The 13,538-nt window shown below is 36.2% G+C and overlaps 1 protein-coding gene across 1 annotated transcript in view; it reads right to left on the reverse strand.

Annotated features, from left to right (window-relative positions):
* Positions 1-13,538, reverse strand: part of LOC117983690 (uncharacterized) — a 154,969-nt gene that overhangs the window by 14,493 nt on the left and 126,938 nt on the right. Inside the window, exons 6-7 of the mRNA XM_034970311.2 lie at positions 9,567-9,678; positions 4,655-4,833 (exon numbers count right to left, since the gene is read on the reverse strand). Coding sequence (XP_034826202.1) covers positions 4,655-4,833; positions 9,567-9,678 — 291 coding nt within the window. The remainder of the gene's footprint in view (positions 1-4,654; positions 4,834-9,566; positions 9,679-13,538) is intronic.

Here is a 13,538-nt window from a genome sequence, read left to right on the forward strand (position 1 = left end):
TAAGATTTATATAGGTATAGGTATAGTTACCTACATAATATTATTTGGATTGAAGCCAAGCTATGCAATGAAATAACGGCTTGCCGTCTATGTATACCTAATATTGCTTCTATATATTTGCCTAATATTGTTTGATTGAGGTCAATAATAGTTACTAATACACTACCTACGGCTTGATAATTGAAATGGTGTTATAAATAACCTACCTACTTTATCACACTGTTAGCATTATCTTAGTAATTTCTACATGTCTCGCGCTGGCAAGTCCGGCACCTGAGGATTGAGGAATAATAAATGTAAGAAACTAGGTAGGTAGGTATATCAAGGCTGTGCTATAGCTTGAAATATCGATGTAAGGGCACCTTGGGAGTAAAGAGATGCAACTAGAAATGCCTTTGACCTCTTCTTATTATCTTACTAGCTTATGCTCGCGACTTCGTCCGCGTGGACTACACAAATTTCAAACCCCTATTTCACCCCCTTAGGGACTGGATCTTCAAAAATCCTTTCTTAGCGGATGCCTACGTCATAATAGCTATCTGCATTCTGCATGCCTTTCAGACCGATCCGTCCAGTAAGTAGTTTGAGTTGTGCGTTGATAGATCATTAAGTCAGTCAGTCACATATTTAAGATTAGTTTCTCTATATTATATGTGGGAAACATAAACCAACGTACCTGTTTAAATAGGAATACTACAACATTGCCATTTAAATAGGGTTTCAAATAACCTCGATCTATGTAATATTCGCACAATCGTTTTGAAATATAGGATTGAACAGACCACATAATGGTTTGGATTTCTGCCAAACTTCACATGTAGACTAACAAACAACGCTACTATTATTCCTATGTACGTTAGTCTAGTAGATAGATAAGGGATTTAGTTTTGTTAAAAAAAGCAGGAAGATATATAAATACTTTTTTTTAATACTTAAGTCTAAAATAAATTCCTTTTTTTGGGTTTTATGTTTAGTTTTGTCATTTTTACTGTCTATCAGTCCATATTATGACTTTATCTCACAGCCCTTTTAAGCCGAGATTTACATAGTTCATAACAGTCAGTTAAATTATCTACCTATTAAATTTTGCCTTCACAATAGGCGCGTAAACAAAGGAGATGTTTCAAGAATGTATGGGGTTATGGCCAGATCTTGTATCTAATGGGCTGATTACACCTACCGAGTGGTGAAGCGAGACAGTAAAATGTCACTCGGCCGAGAAAGTGCTGTGGTGGCCGTTTATACGTATTTCGAAATTGCGCCGAGCACTCGTAAGTGTTTATACCAACCGTATAGGTACTCGGCCGAGGACACTGACTCGCCACTGTACTCGTTAGGTGTAATCGTACCATAAGCAAAACATCGTGGTTTGTATATCAGTAATCAGACGCCATCATTGAAAATCCATGAAATTATTGATTTAAAATTATTTTTGTAGCACTAAACTAATGCATTCAAATCAATTATTTGTAATTTTCCCGGGATAAAGGGATTTTTCGCAATTTTTTAAGGATGTGTACATATATGTGGCACAATTTGAAACCTCTCCTTTTGGAGAATAATAGTCCTAAATAAAAGCATAGATACCCACTTGATTTTAGATTCCTCTAATAATATGTCAGATATAAAAATGCCAAACCATGAATGTGTTTCACTTCATCTCGATAATTAGGACTAATAGGGTTGAATACAAGATTCCGTGGCCTGGACTGTTGCCAGTCTTCCTATGTAACGTTACTACGAGACCAATACAAGATATATCTACTTTATACTTCCACATATAAGAAAAAGCTGGTCTCAGATAGCCTTGGACCCTTGATAAGTTTTAAAATGGAAAGGAATACAAATTATGTTTTTCACATTAATTTCAGATAAGTACTTAAATTTATAAAGAAAGCGTGTCTGTCTGCTAGCTTTTTATCGTCCATTCGCTTAACCTATTTTGATGAAATTTGGTAGGTATAGAGATAGCTCAGATCCTAGGAAAGGACATAGGCTACTTTTGGTCCCGAAAAATCAAAAAGTTTTCACAGGATTTAAAAAAAATTAACATCGTCTACGCGGACGAAGTCGTAGGCATCATCTAGTTTTCACATTTGATTTAAAAAAATGCCTATCAAATACAATACGCGGCAGAAAATAATGTCGATCGACCTTAGAATGAGATTTCGGCTTTGTAGAGCATTATCTCTATCACTCATACCTATGTGACGTTTTGTCGATCTCAACGACAGAGACAATACTCTAAAAAAACCGCTATCTCTTTCTAAAGGTCGATGTACCTACATTATTTTCTGCCGCGTACTGTATTACGGCCAAAAATCCCTAGAAATAACTCTTTCTGCTCAGATAATTTGGACAAATTAAGGATTAACAGGCGACCAAATCGTCTGGCCATACGCCAAGTTTCCCATAAACCTACACTAACAAACGGTTTGCTGGTGTACATTACATTTGTTTACGAAAATTACGAGCACTAGTAAACATAATCCGTCCAATTAACATTTCGGATTAGCAAAATACCTTAGCCGTTGTTGGGTAACTTTGCATCGCATGGGGCGATTTTCATTTCTTATTATTTCATGGACTAAGTAGAGGATTTTTCTCTATAACATATCCTAGCGGTTATCTACCTAAATTATGTTATACTAGACAGAACATAGAATGAGCTTCATAACGGCATAGAAAAACTGTCGAAGTCTATATTTAGCACCATTTATCCATTATTTATCAACTACCCTCCTGTCCTTGTATTGAAATAAAAGGTAGAATATTATATTATGTCAGTTATTTATAGATAGGTTACATATTATTTATTATACACACCGCTTGATTATTTATCATCGCTAAGTTTTAACACCGCGTACCTAAGTCAAAATTAGTACTTTTACAGGTGAGCAAAAAAACTCGTTCGGTTTTCAAATGTTTCGATTGTTTACTGGATATCGCGCTGCTACTTTTTATTTTTAACAAATTATATATATTAACAAACGTCTCAATCACGATGCGCAGCGAGCTGAGTCCTGGGAAACAGGACCCCGGATGGGTTCGAGACTAGTTAGGCTTACGTCGACTAAAACGTGAGTAAAGCCGCAACGATCTATACTTATAATAGAAATCACTCACGATAGTTTAAACGCTAAAATACTTTATATTAACTGACTTCAAAAAAAGAGGAGGGTCTTAATTCGTCGGACTCTTTGTTTTTTTATGTACTATGTTCCCCGAAATTACTCAAAGACGCCTGGACCGATTTTGAAAATTCTTTTTTATTTCAAAGTGATCTCATATAAATTTGGTGAAGATCTGATGAAAATATTCGAAGATTAGATAATGGAACTCCTCAACGGATAAGAGTAAATTGCTCGCGATCAGTGTAACTGCTTAGTAAACCGTAGATTTTTGGCCAGGAATAGCATATTTAAATACAAGGGGCCACTAAAAATTGTAAAATATTTTTTTACAAAAAAAAAACCGACTTCAATACCCAACCGTGTTTGTACACTAAAAATTAAAAAAATATTAATTTATTACCGAATATATTATTATGTATACAAGAAATAATATAGTTCTATAATAATACTTTTAGGGTCTCCCTTCCCCCAGAAATGTCTTAGATGCGTGGTGTTAAAACTTACACGGTGGATTAGTACCTAGTACATTAGCGTTAGAGTAAATGCTAACCTACATGGCATTTTAGATAGCACGCCGTTTGTCAGGTTTGATGGGAGCTTGGCATCGGTCCAGACCATCGGATCGTCTGTTCAACCCTATCTGTCTAAATGATTGTGTGAATATTGATCCAGTCATAATATGAAATGAGGTTCCAATACGGCCACATTTGTTTCATATTTGAAATAATATGTTTCTGGAACATAAAGGGTTGGATTTTATTAATCGGCATATTTTTATTGACATAAATGCCACGACATCGTTCATGTTTGTGTATCTTAATTTTGTTTGTGAACAATAAAGAAAAAAATGTGGATTCAGGTTTTTTATTCTAGAAGTAAGAATTCTTATTTTTCAGAGATGAAAAGTATTTTACACTATCCTCATAACAAGCTAAATAAGAAATTTTATCAGTTCTGGTTGAGGAGTAGAAGTGAAAACACATTCAGACATTTGGACGCTTTAGGATGCTATAGAATATCTAAAGAGGTATTAGGAAGTTACGAGTAGGTTAATAATATCTATACCTACCTATACAGATGCGATTATTATAATCTACATTTTGAGTTAGAGGAGGAACCTTACTTAAATCCCTCCTGTGAAGCGAGCGGAAAATAGTACGTATTGTCTGTAATCTTTGTCGCAACAGAGCGGATTAAAGATCTAATCATGAAGAAGTACCTAATCATGTCGTAGTTTAACGGGATTTCCCTAGACTATACCTACAATTGTCAACGAAAGCTTTGATCTTCTGAATTCTTATACATATACATTCTAATAATATTACATTTATAATTATGATTTCTAAATTAACAGGTATAAATTTTAGCTTTATTAAGCGATTGCGCATAACAGAATAGGGTATTTAACCCTTTTTTGAAAAGTCTCTTAGTTTGACCCTAAAGTGATAATAAACTACCAAAAATTTTCCTCCAAATTAAGGTATCCTCTCAAAATAAGAAGAGTCGTTGTTGGTACTTACCATTAAATATATGGACGTATATACTAGCTGGTACAGCGTTGTTCGGCACGCAGGTGTAGTTGCCCGCGTGGGACACGCTCGTCGCTGGGATGAGGAGGTCTGAGAGCCGTTGTTCAGGGTCTGTGGTGACGTTGATGCCATGTTCAACGTCGTAGTTGATCATTCTACTGTTGTGGTACCTGGTGACAAAAATAATTAACTTATTCTTCTGGGTTTTATACTAAACGACAGCGGAAATGATGATGGAAAGGTCAAATCCTTGTCATTTTTCGTCCCTTTCCTATCCATAGTTAATGACAGATTTACGCACACTCAACGTTACCTACAACAGTAGGCATGTTTGTCATTGATTACGGACAAGGAATGTGTTTGGTGACGCGCTCTTGAAAAGGCTATATACCTACGTCAAGCTGTAGACGTAAATAATATGCCGAATATGATGAATGAACAAGATTCAGTAACACCGACTGACGTTTTTCCGTCCACAAAGAAAGCACACAGTATGTCTTACTGCACAGGTGTGCTTTTAACTTGCGTTAGATGCATGGATAACTAGCCAGACGTACCTACAGCTATGGACTATAATATAGACGTATGCCTGTGCGTATGCCTCATTTTATTTGCTGGCAATTGGCATTTGTTAATTATTTATACTTATTAAACTAAGTGCGTGTATGAGTGTGTGTATGGATGTGTGTGCAATATTTCTATCATTTTTTTATTCAGATAAAACCTAGTTAATGGTGTGAAATAATCTCCCGGCAAAGAACAAGGATATTGGAAGCCTCAGGCAAATTACTACCTTAGTATCTACCTTAAGTATATATTAATTTTTGAAATTACCCTTAGTAGTTATGGCTGTTTTAATTAAAAAAAAAAAAACCGGGACCATAATTTTTTTAATAAAAAACGAAAAATTTAAGTACAAAAAAAATTAATTAAATCTCTATTAGGTAAAACCATGAAACATGATGAAAAATTTAAAAACTTCAGTGAAATTCAGAAAAAAATCAAGCACAAAGGAAGAACTTAAATAAAGTAGATACTTAAATGGGGTAGCTTTTTCATTAATTACAGAAAAGAGCACCTCAAAGACCTTTTCTCCACTAAAAATATAAACGTAGAACAAATTAATGATCTGAATTCCGTAGGAGCACGTAGTTAGCCACCAAATTGGCGAAAACGGAAACGGTTCGATACGTGTTCGTTTTCACAGCCGCCCTTTGCCGGTTAATTTTATTCTGCAGTATTTATTCTCCAAACGCTCAGCCTCACAGTTACGGATGTGGTGACAAGATAATATCCTTTATTCAACCTTATAATGCTGGAGACATACTAATTGTAATGTACCACTTAACTACCATTCGCCTCGCTTACGACCTTCCTGGCCCAGCGGTGTGCACTGTGGTCAAAGTGGGTAGACCTGCGTTTAAGACCCGGTAGCATAAATCGATGTCCGGTAGGGGCAATTTAGGAAATTCTATTTCTACATTGTCTCTGGTCTGGTTTCGTGGGAGGTTTTGGCCGTGGCTAGTTGCCACCCTACCAGCAAAGACGTGCCTCCAGGTGATTTAATGATAGCGTGTAGAAACCGATAAGGGATTGGTATGTGTTTAATCAAATTGCCATACTTCTTCCAAGTTAGCCCGCTTATATTTTTATACTGGAGGAGGGGCGAGATCGTAGTCAAAGTGGTACTGGTGGAGTCATCAGTACAACAGTTTAACCACCAGCAGAACTTTGATAAGTAGCTTATATCTCGGAAACGTGACACTTTGGAAGAATTTGTCTCATACAATCCTTGTTTGAATTGATGCCAGCTATTGATTATTATTACACGTTTTATGCGTGGCCGCTATTTTGGAAAAGAAGAAAATGGTGGACATGTAGGTAGGTCAGGCTCCATACTAAAATATTTAAATCCCTTTCTGTTGCCGATGAGCTTTGTGTCCGACGAAGCCTTCATTTTCCAGTGACGAGACAGTCGAGAAGTAATCCGCACCGCAGAGACTCCGAAAGTTGCAAGAACTGTCAAACCAATTTTCGCCTCACTCCCAATTTATTGATGCAAAACTGCCACCCCGACGTGTGACAGTGCCAAGTCGCCATTCAACCATGCCAAATTCCTGGCACTTGGCAGAAATTACCCCATTTTGTGTGCGATTTTTCAAAGTTCAAGAAATTTACAACGCGGAAGTGTTTCTAAGATTAACTTCTGAGGAAAGTCTGCAAAGCATCTCAAAGTGTATTTGTTTTTAGTTTGAGGCACTTCAAAGAGGATGCCTGAAAATTCCAGCGTCGATTAAAACATTTTATAATAGAACTAGCTTTTCCCGAGACTTAGGTTGCGCGCGTGGATTTAGGTTTTTATAGATCCCGTTAGATAAAACTTTTGACAAAAATAATATAGTGCACTAATTGATGCCTGCGACTTCATCCGCGTAAGTTTCGGTGAACTACTGGATGGATCAGACAGATAGCTATTATGACATAGACATCAGCTAAGAAAGGATTTTTGAAAATACAATCTCTAAGGGGTAAAATAGGGGTTTGAAATAAATTAGGGTTGTATATTATTATATACAATTTGGTCATCCACGCGGACGAAGTCGAATAAGCTAGTATTACTATAAAAAAGCCAAAAGGAATAATTGACTAGAAACTAGATAGATGGATGTAGAGGAGGAATCAAAATAGAATTTCGGTTTCGCTAACGACCAGTCGATAAGATCGATTGTTAAACGATGCACTACAGTCTCCGGGATCATAACAATATCGAGTTTCACTATCCTATCCTGGTGCGAAATTGAATCCTGTCCCCTAACATAAAGAAAATTGTTTAGGAAGCGTTTACATAACCCTCACACTGCGGGCGCTCTTAATAATTTAAGGCTAAATTACACTGGTTATGCAACTAGGTGTACCAGAGAGAGAATTAAACAAGAGAGCCTGTTGGTGAGCGTTAAATATTAAACCGTTGTTGACTCATTTAACTAAGAGCTTGTGCAATATGCAATTTAAAATTAATTATTTATTAATTCTGCTCATTTATTTCTACCAAAATTAAGGTGGATTCAAAGCGATGCCTCTTTGAGACTCGGACCACGGCTTAAGATGACGTTGGGTTGGGATGGGTGAATTTGTTGGACTACTGGTTAGTCCGTACGCCCCTGAGGCCGTGGCGTGAGTCCACGTCCGGGCGACGATAGAAATCGGGGACCTCGTCTTCGCCGGCGAAGACGCTGTACGCGGATCGCGCGTGTATGAGTTTATAAACAAGTCTACGCTCGTATGAGATATGAGCGTACGAAACGAGCTTAGACGCGCAAAAAAACGCTTATCTGAAACAGCTTTAAGTGCGTGCTGACCCCCTGGTAATTCTCTCTCTCTTTTTTTTCTTTTTATTTCTTTCCTATCTTCTCATTATAATATTATGCCAGGTTGTAATAACGAAGACTATATCTATTTGTATAAAATTCGTATGATTTTGCCAATCTGAGATTGTAATTATTGTACCTAATATACTTAACCTGTTTTTACAACAAATTGAAATCACAGACGAGTAAATTGTTATCAAAGAAAGTTTAGATATTTTCCAAATTAAAAACAAACGTTTTGTTTTCTTAGGTTTATTTAGACAACTATCGTGTAATTATTTTGTCGTTCGCAGACTCGAAGGTAAACTTTACGAGGTTGGTAACCTCCGCGATTTTCCTGTCGCCCGAATAATAAATTGAATTACTCATGTTATAATATTTGCATTTTCTTACTTAAAAAAACAAGCTATTTGTTTTTTTACGCATATTACGAAAAAACGAGATAAAAGAAATGTCGGCAATCTTTTTCAGAATCGGCGAATCAAGCAGCATAATAGGTTATGACGTCGGGAAATCTATCGACCCTCGTGGATGTAACTTTTGAAATAAAGTTACATATCAACATATTACATTAACAGTTGAAGCCTCAATAGCTCAACGGCTTAAGGGTGGACTGAAATCCGAAAAGTCGGCGGTTCAAACCCGACCCGTTGCGCTATTGTCGTACCTACTAACGTGACTAATATTCTTTAAAAAACAAAAAAAGAGGTGATTTATTCTATAACCAAAGTATAAAGAGAGATACAGTAGTCTAATCTTTGATCTCTGAGCCTTTATTCTCGTGCCAAATAAAATTCATAAAATAATAACCTGGTGTAAAAGTAATAAAGTGCTACCTACCACCTAATTCATAGTTTACGAGACATAGTAAACCGAACTAAGACGGTCCGAAAATACGACGAAACGCTACGAGAAAAGGTACGCAGTGCCCCGTGCTTTAGTTTGGCTCGTCTTGGCGGGGGCACTGCCGAACCCCCTGATATACTCGTACATACGACGCCGACAGGAGGGCTGGATGTATTGATTGTTCACCTAAAAGTTCCCTTTTGTATATTTTTCAAAAAGGAGTAGGTATGAGCCTATTAACATACTAGGTCAAAGAAGATTGGTACCTATTGATAAATATAAGTAGACTAGATGATGCCCGCAACTTCGTCCGCGTGGATTTAGGTTTTTAAAAATCCTGTGGGAACTATTTGATTTTCCGGGATAGAAAGTAGCCTATGTCCTTCCCCGGGAAGCAAGCTATCGCTGTACCAAATTTCGTCAAAATTGGTTCAATGGATGGGCCGTGAATGGCTAGCAGACAGACAGGCAGACAGACAGACACACTTTCGTATTTATAATATTAGTATGGATTGTTACGGCTATACTCACGTATGTAGTCGACGTAACTACGAAACTAGTCGGGCTTACGTCGACTAAATACGTGAGTATAGCCGTAACAAACTATGCTTATAGTGGAATTAGCTTATGATAGTTTGAACGCTAATAAAAGATATTGATAAAAACAATAATATTAATAATATACATACCAAAATACAAAAGCTGGTGCCTCCGTAGTCTGCACCACTGAACACTGAAGTCGCAATGTGGAGCCAGGTTTCAGATATTTCTCCGTCGGCCCTGATATTTGAGCTCTTGCCTCTGCAATAAAAGAATGTTCATTGTATCACCAAAACTTTGAATGAAAAATGGAATAGGTACAATAAAAAATTTAAAGGACAAAGCGCTCGACCTCGATCTTATAATATTATCTTGACGAATTCATCACCATGTGCAATATGCACGACCCACCTTTTTATTTAAAAAAAATAAATAAGTAGGTAGTACCAGACACACCGCCGCGGAACATTTGCAACACTAGAGGAACCGCCGATGCGTTGAAATTTGTTGGTTCGGCCCTTGAATAACCCCATGTTGTAGGTAATCTAGTAATCATCACCTAAAGTGAAAACTGAAATTCTAGATTCGACTTAGTCTGAGATCTATACTTTGACTTTGCTCAGTAATTGGGTATTTTCCTACTTTTGAATTTGATAAATATTATTACTTTACTATAAACTAGGAAAAAAATAATGACGTACGCTGAAATAAATATTAAAATCCAACAAAGATTTACAAAGTTACAGGCATTTTAATTTTGTAATATTTCCACCATAAATACACACGCCTTTAACTTAAACACAAACATAAACAAATCCTATACATATACATCATTTCATTTTGTGAGCGCTAAAAATGTAATGTATTATTTTAAACATTTATATAGTAAACACATCACAAGTCATATTATACTAAACTGCACAACGCTATTCTATTTGTTTTCACAATTACCCTATACATATCTACATTATTATACTCCTACGATAACATACTCTGTCAATAAAGCATACAACTCGAGAAAATACTGTATCATAAAGAATACCTATTATTATTGTATCTACTTTCGATGTGCATCGCATGCAATAACCGGTTCCGTGGCTCACTTGTTACGGTCGGCGACGGGGACGGGTTTGCGCCCGTCCATAGTATCTTGTACTGGTATGTGCGAGCCTGGCTATGTCGCTGACTGTACCCACGTCACGCCGCACGCGCCGCCGCGCGCTGAGCGATGCTATTGTGAAACACTATTGCATCCAATGCAAAAACCGGTCCAGCGGCACCTATGTTGCGCGCTGTCCTATGCACGATGCCATTATAGTAAGTGTGCTTCCTACCTACTTATGTTAATATTGATAAACTTATCCCCAGAACAGTGCATAAAACTTATATTTAAAATTTAATTCATCGGATAATTTTATACAAGACTTAGATTCATTGGACAAAATTGTATGTACAAAATTAAATGACCCATTAGAACTTCAACAAAATCATTTTAATTTAATCAGAAAACATGGCAATTTAATGGTTTTAACTTTAAATATCAGAAGTGTATACTCAAATTTCGATCTATTTACTGCATTTACCTCCGGTTTTGACCTAGCAATAGATATTTTTGTGTTAACTGAATGCTGGATTGACAAAAACAGCCTAATACCAAACATTGTGAATTACCAAGCATTTTCCACTAAAAATAGCATAAACCAGAATGATGGAATTATTGCATATGTAAAGGATAAATTCAATGTTTATTGCCGGGAACCCACACTTCTGGAAGGGAATTGTCTAATTCTAGAATTAGTAAATATAAGCAGTACCATAATATGTTCATACAGACCGCCATGTTTTCACAACCCAACTAATTATATTAATGGGTTGGACGACATACTGCGTAGCGTAAAAAATAACAATAAGAATATTATTTTTACTGGGGACATAAACATAAACATTTTAACGAATAGTAGTAATAAAATACATACAGAGAATTACTTAAATCTAATGGCAACTCATGGACTGCGGCAAGCAGTCGACCAACCAACTCGGTTATACACATGCATCGATCACTTTATGATCAGAACACCAAACAAATCGCATACATTTATTTTTAACGAATTGACAGATCACTCTCCCATTTTACTAATAACGGAAGGTGCATCAAAGTTAAACCTAACATCTTTTCATAATAAACTAAAACTAAATTATGACGGTATAGGAGAAGACCTTAAAAAAGTAAATTGGGATGATTACTATATTATTAACGATACAAATGTGGCAGCTGACGTTCTATGTAAAACCGTAGAAGAAATAGTAGACCATAATAAAACAATAAAGCGTATTCCAAAAAAATATCAAATAATCAAACCATGGATTACAAAAGGAATGTTAAAGTCAATAAGGAAGCGCAACAAAATGTACCATAACCATAAACAACAACCTGATAACGCAGATTTAAAACAAATTTATTTAACTTATCGCAACAAATGTAACTACCTAATTAAAAAACTAAAAAATGAATACTACCGAACTAAATTTGATCTAAACTCACATAACACTAAAACTACATGGAATATCATAAAAGAATTAGGATACTATAACAAAAATAAAAGTATATCACAGGAACTATTAAATATAAAAGAATCACCACAACAATCACTAAATTTCGTAAACAGGTATTTTACAAGTATTGGGAGAGATCTGGCTAACATAGCTTATAATAAAATATCTCAACGTCAAAGCGGATCTTCACCCGATATAAATTCAACTCGGTCCTTTCTTCATTCATTTTCGTTTTTACCTACTGATTGCATTGAGGTTAAGAATATAATTCATTCGCTAAAAAATGGAGCTCCAGGTTTTGATAACATTACTACAATAATATTGAAAAAGTATTGGAACTACCTATTTGAACCTATCACTCATCTATGTAATTTATCATTAGTAACGGGAATATTTCCGAATATCCTTAAACAAGCCATCGTAACGCCGATACATAAAAGTGGAGACAAATCCCTACCCTCAAACTATAGACCGATCTCACTACTGTCAGCGATATCCAAAATTTTAGAAAAATTAGTCCATAAAAGAATGTTCTCATACCTAAATAAAAACAACATATTAGCTGACCACCAATTTGGATTTAGACCACAACGCTCAACAGAAGACGCAGTATTAAAAATTACATCTTTAATTACATCATACCTGGATAAAGGTGAAAAGTGTGTAGGTGTCTTCCTTGACCTTCAAAAAGCATTTGACACAGTATCAATACCTATTCTAATATCTTGCTTAGAAAAAATCGGAATACGTGGTATGCCACTACAATGGTTTACTAGCTATCTCTCAAATAGAGTGCAACGGGTACGTGTAGGAGAGCACCTAAGTGAACACTCAGTCTGTGACTTTGGCGTCCCTCAGGGCAGCACACTAGGTCCGTTACTCTTCTTAATCTACATTAACGAACTCTGCTTGAGTAGTATACCGAATGCAGATTTAATTATGTATGCAGACGATACTGTATTATTGTTCCATGATATCTCCTGGGACAGTGTACAAGTAGCGACTACTAAAGGACTATGTACAATAAGTCTTTGGCTGGAAAATCACTTATTAACACTAAATACACAAAAAAGTTCTTACATGTGTTTCAGCAACAGCAGACCCGGCGCTGTGGGCACAACATTTAGTATACAAATACACAATACATCCTGTAGCAGTCATAATAACAGCCTTATGACGAAATCATGTGCATGTCCAAATCTCGCAAGAGTTACAACCATAAAATATCTGGGAGTTATAATAGACGACCAACTCTCGTGGAAGCCTCATCTTATGGCAACAGCGCTTAGGGTAAGGAAATTGATTATAATTTTCAAAAACTTGAGACCCATACTGGACAAAAAGCGGCTGATACAAATTTACAAAACTCTTTGTGAATGCGTATTAACCTACTGCATTACATCATGGGGCGGAGCGCCTAAATCGAATTTCCTTCTAGTAGAACGCGCACAACGGGCAATACTTAAAGTGGCGTTAAAACTTCCTTATAGATACCCAACTCATTTACTATATCAAGAAGCTGAGGTTCTTAGTGTTAGAAAATTGTTTATATACAAAAGCATTTTAAG

The sequence above is a fragment of the Maniola hyperantus genome, chromosome 7 (assembly GCF_902806685.2).
Source record: "Maniola hyperantus chromosome 7, iAphHyp1.2, whole genome shotgun sequence".
NCBI classification, from domain to species: domain Eukaryota; kingdom Metazoa; phylum Arthropoda; class Insecta; order Lepidoptera; family Nymphalidae; genus Maniola; species Maniola hyperantus.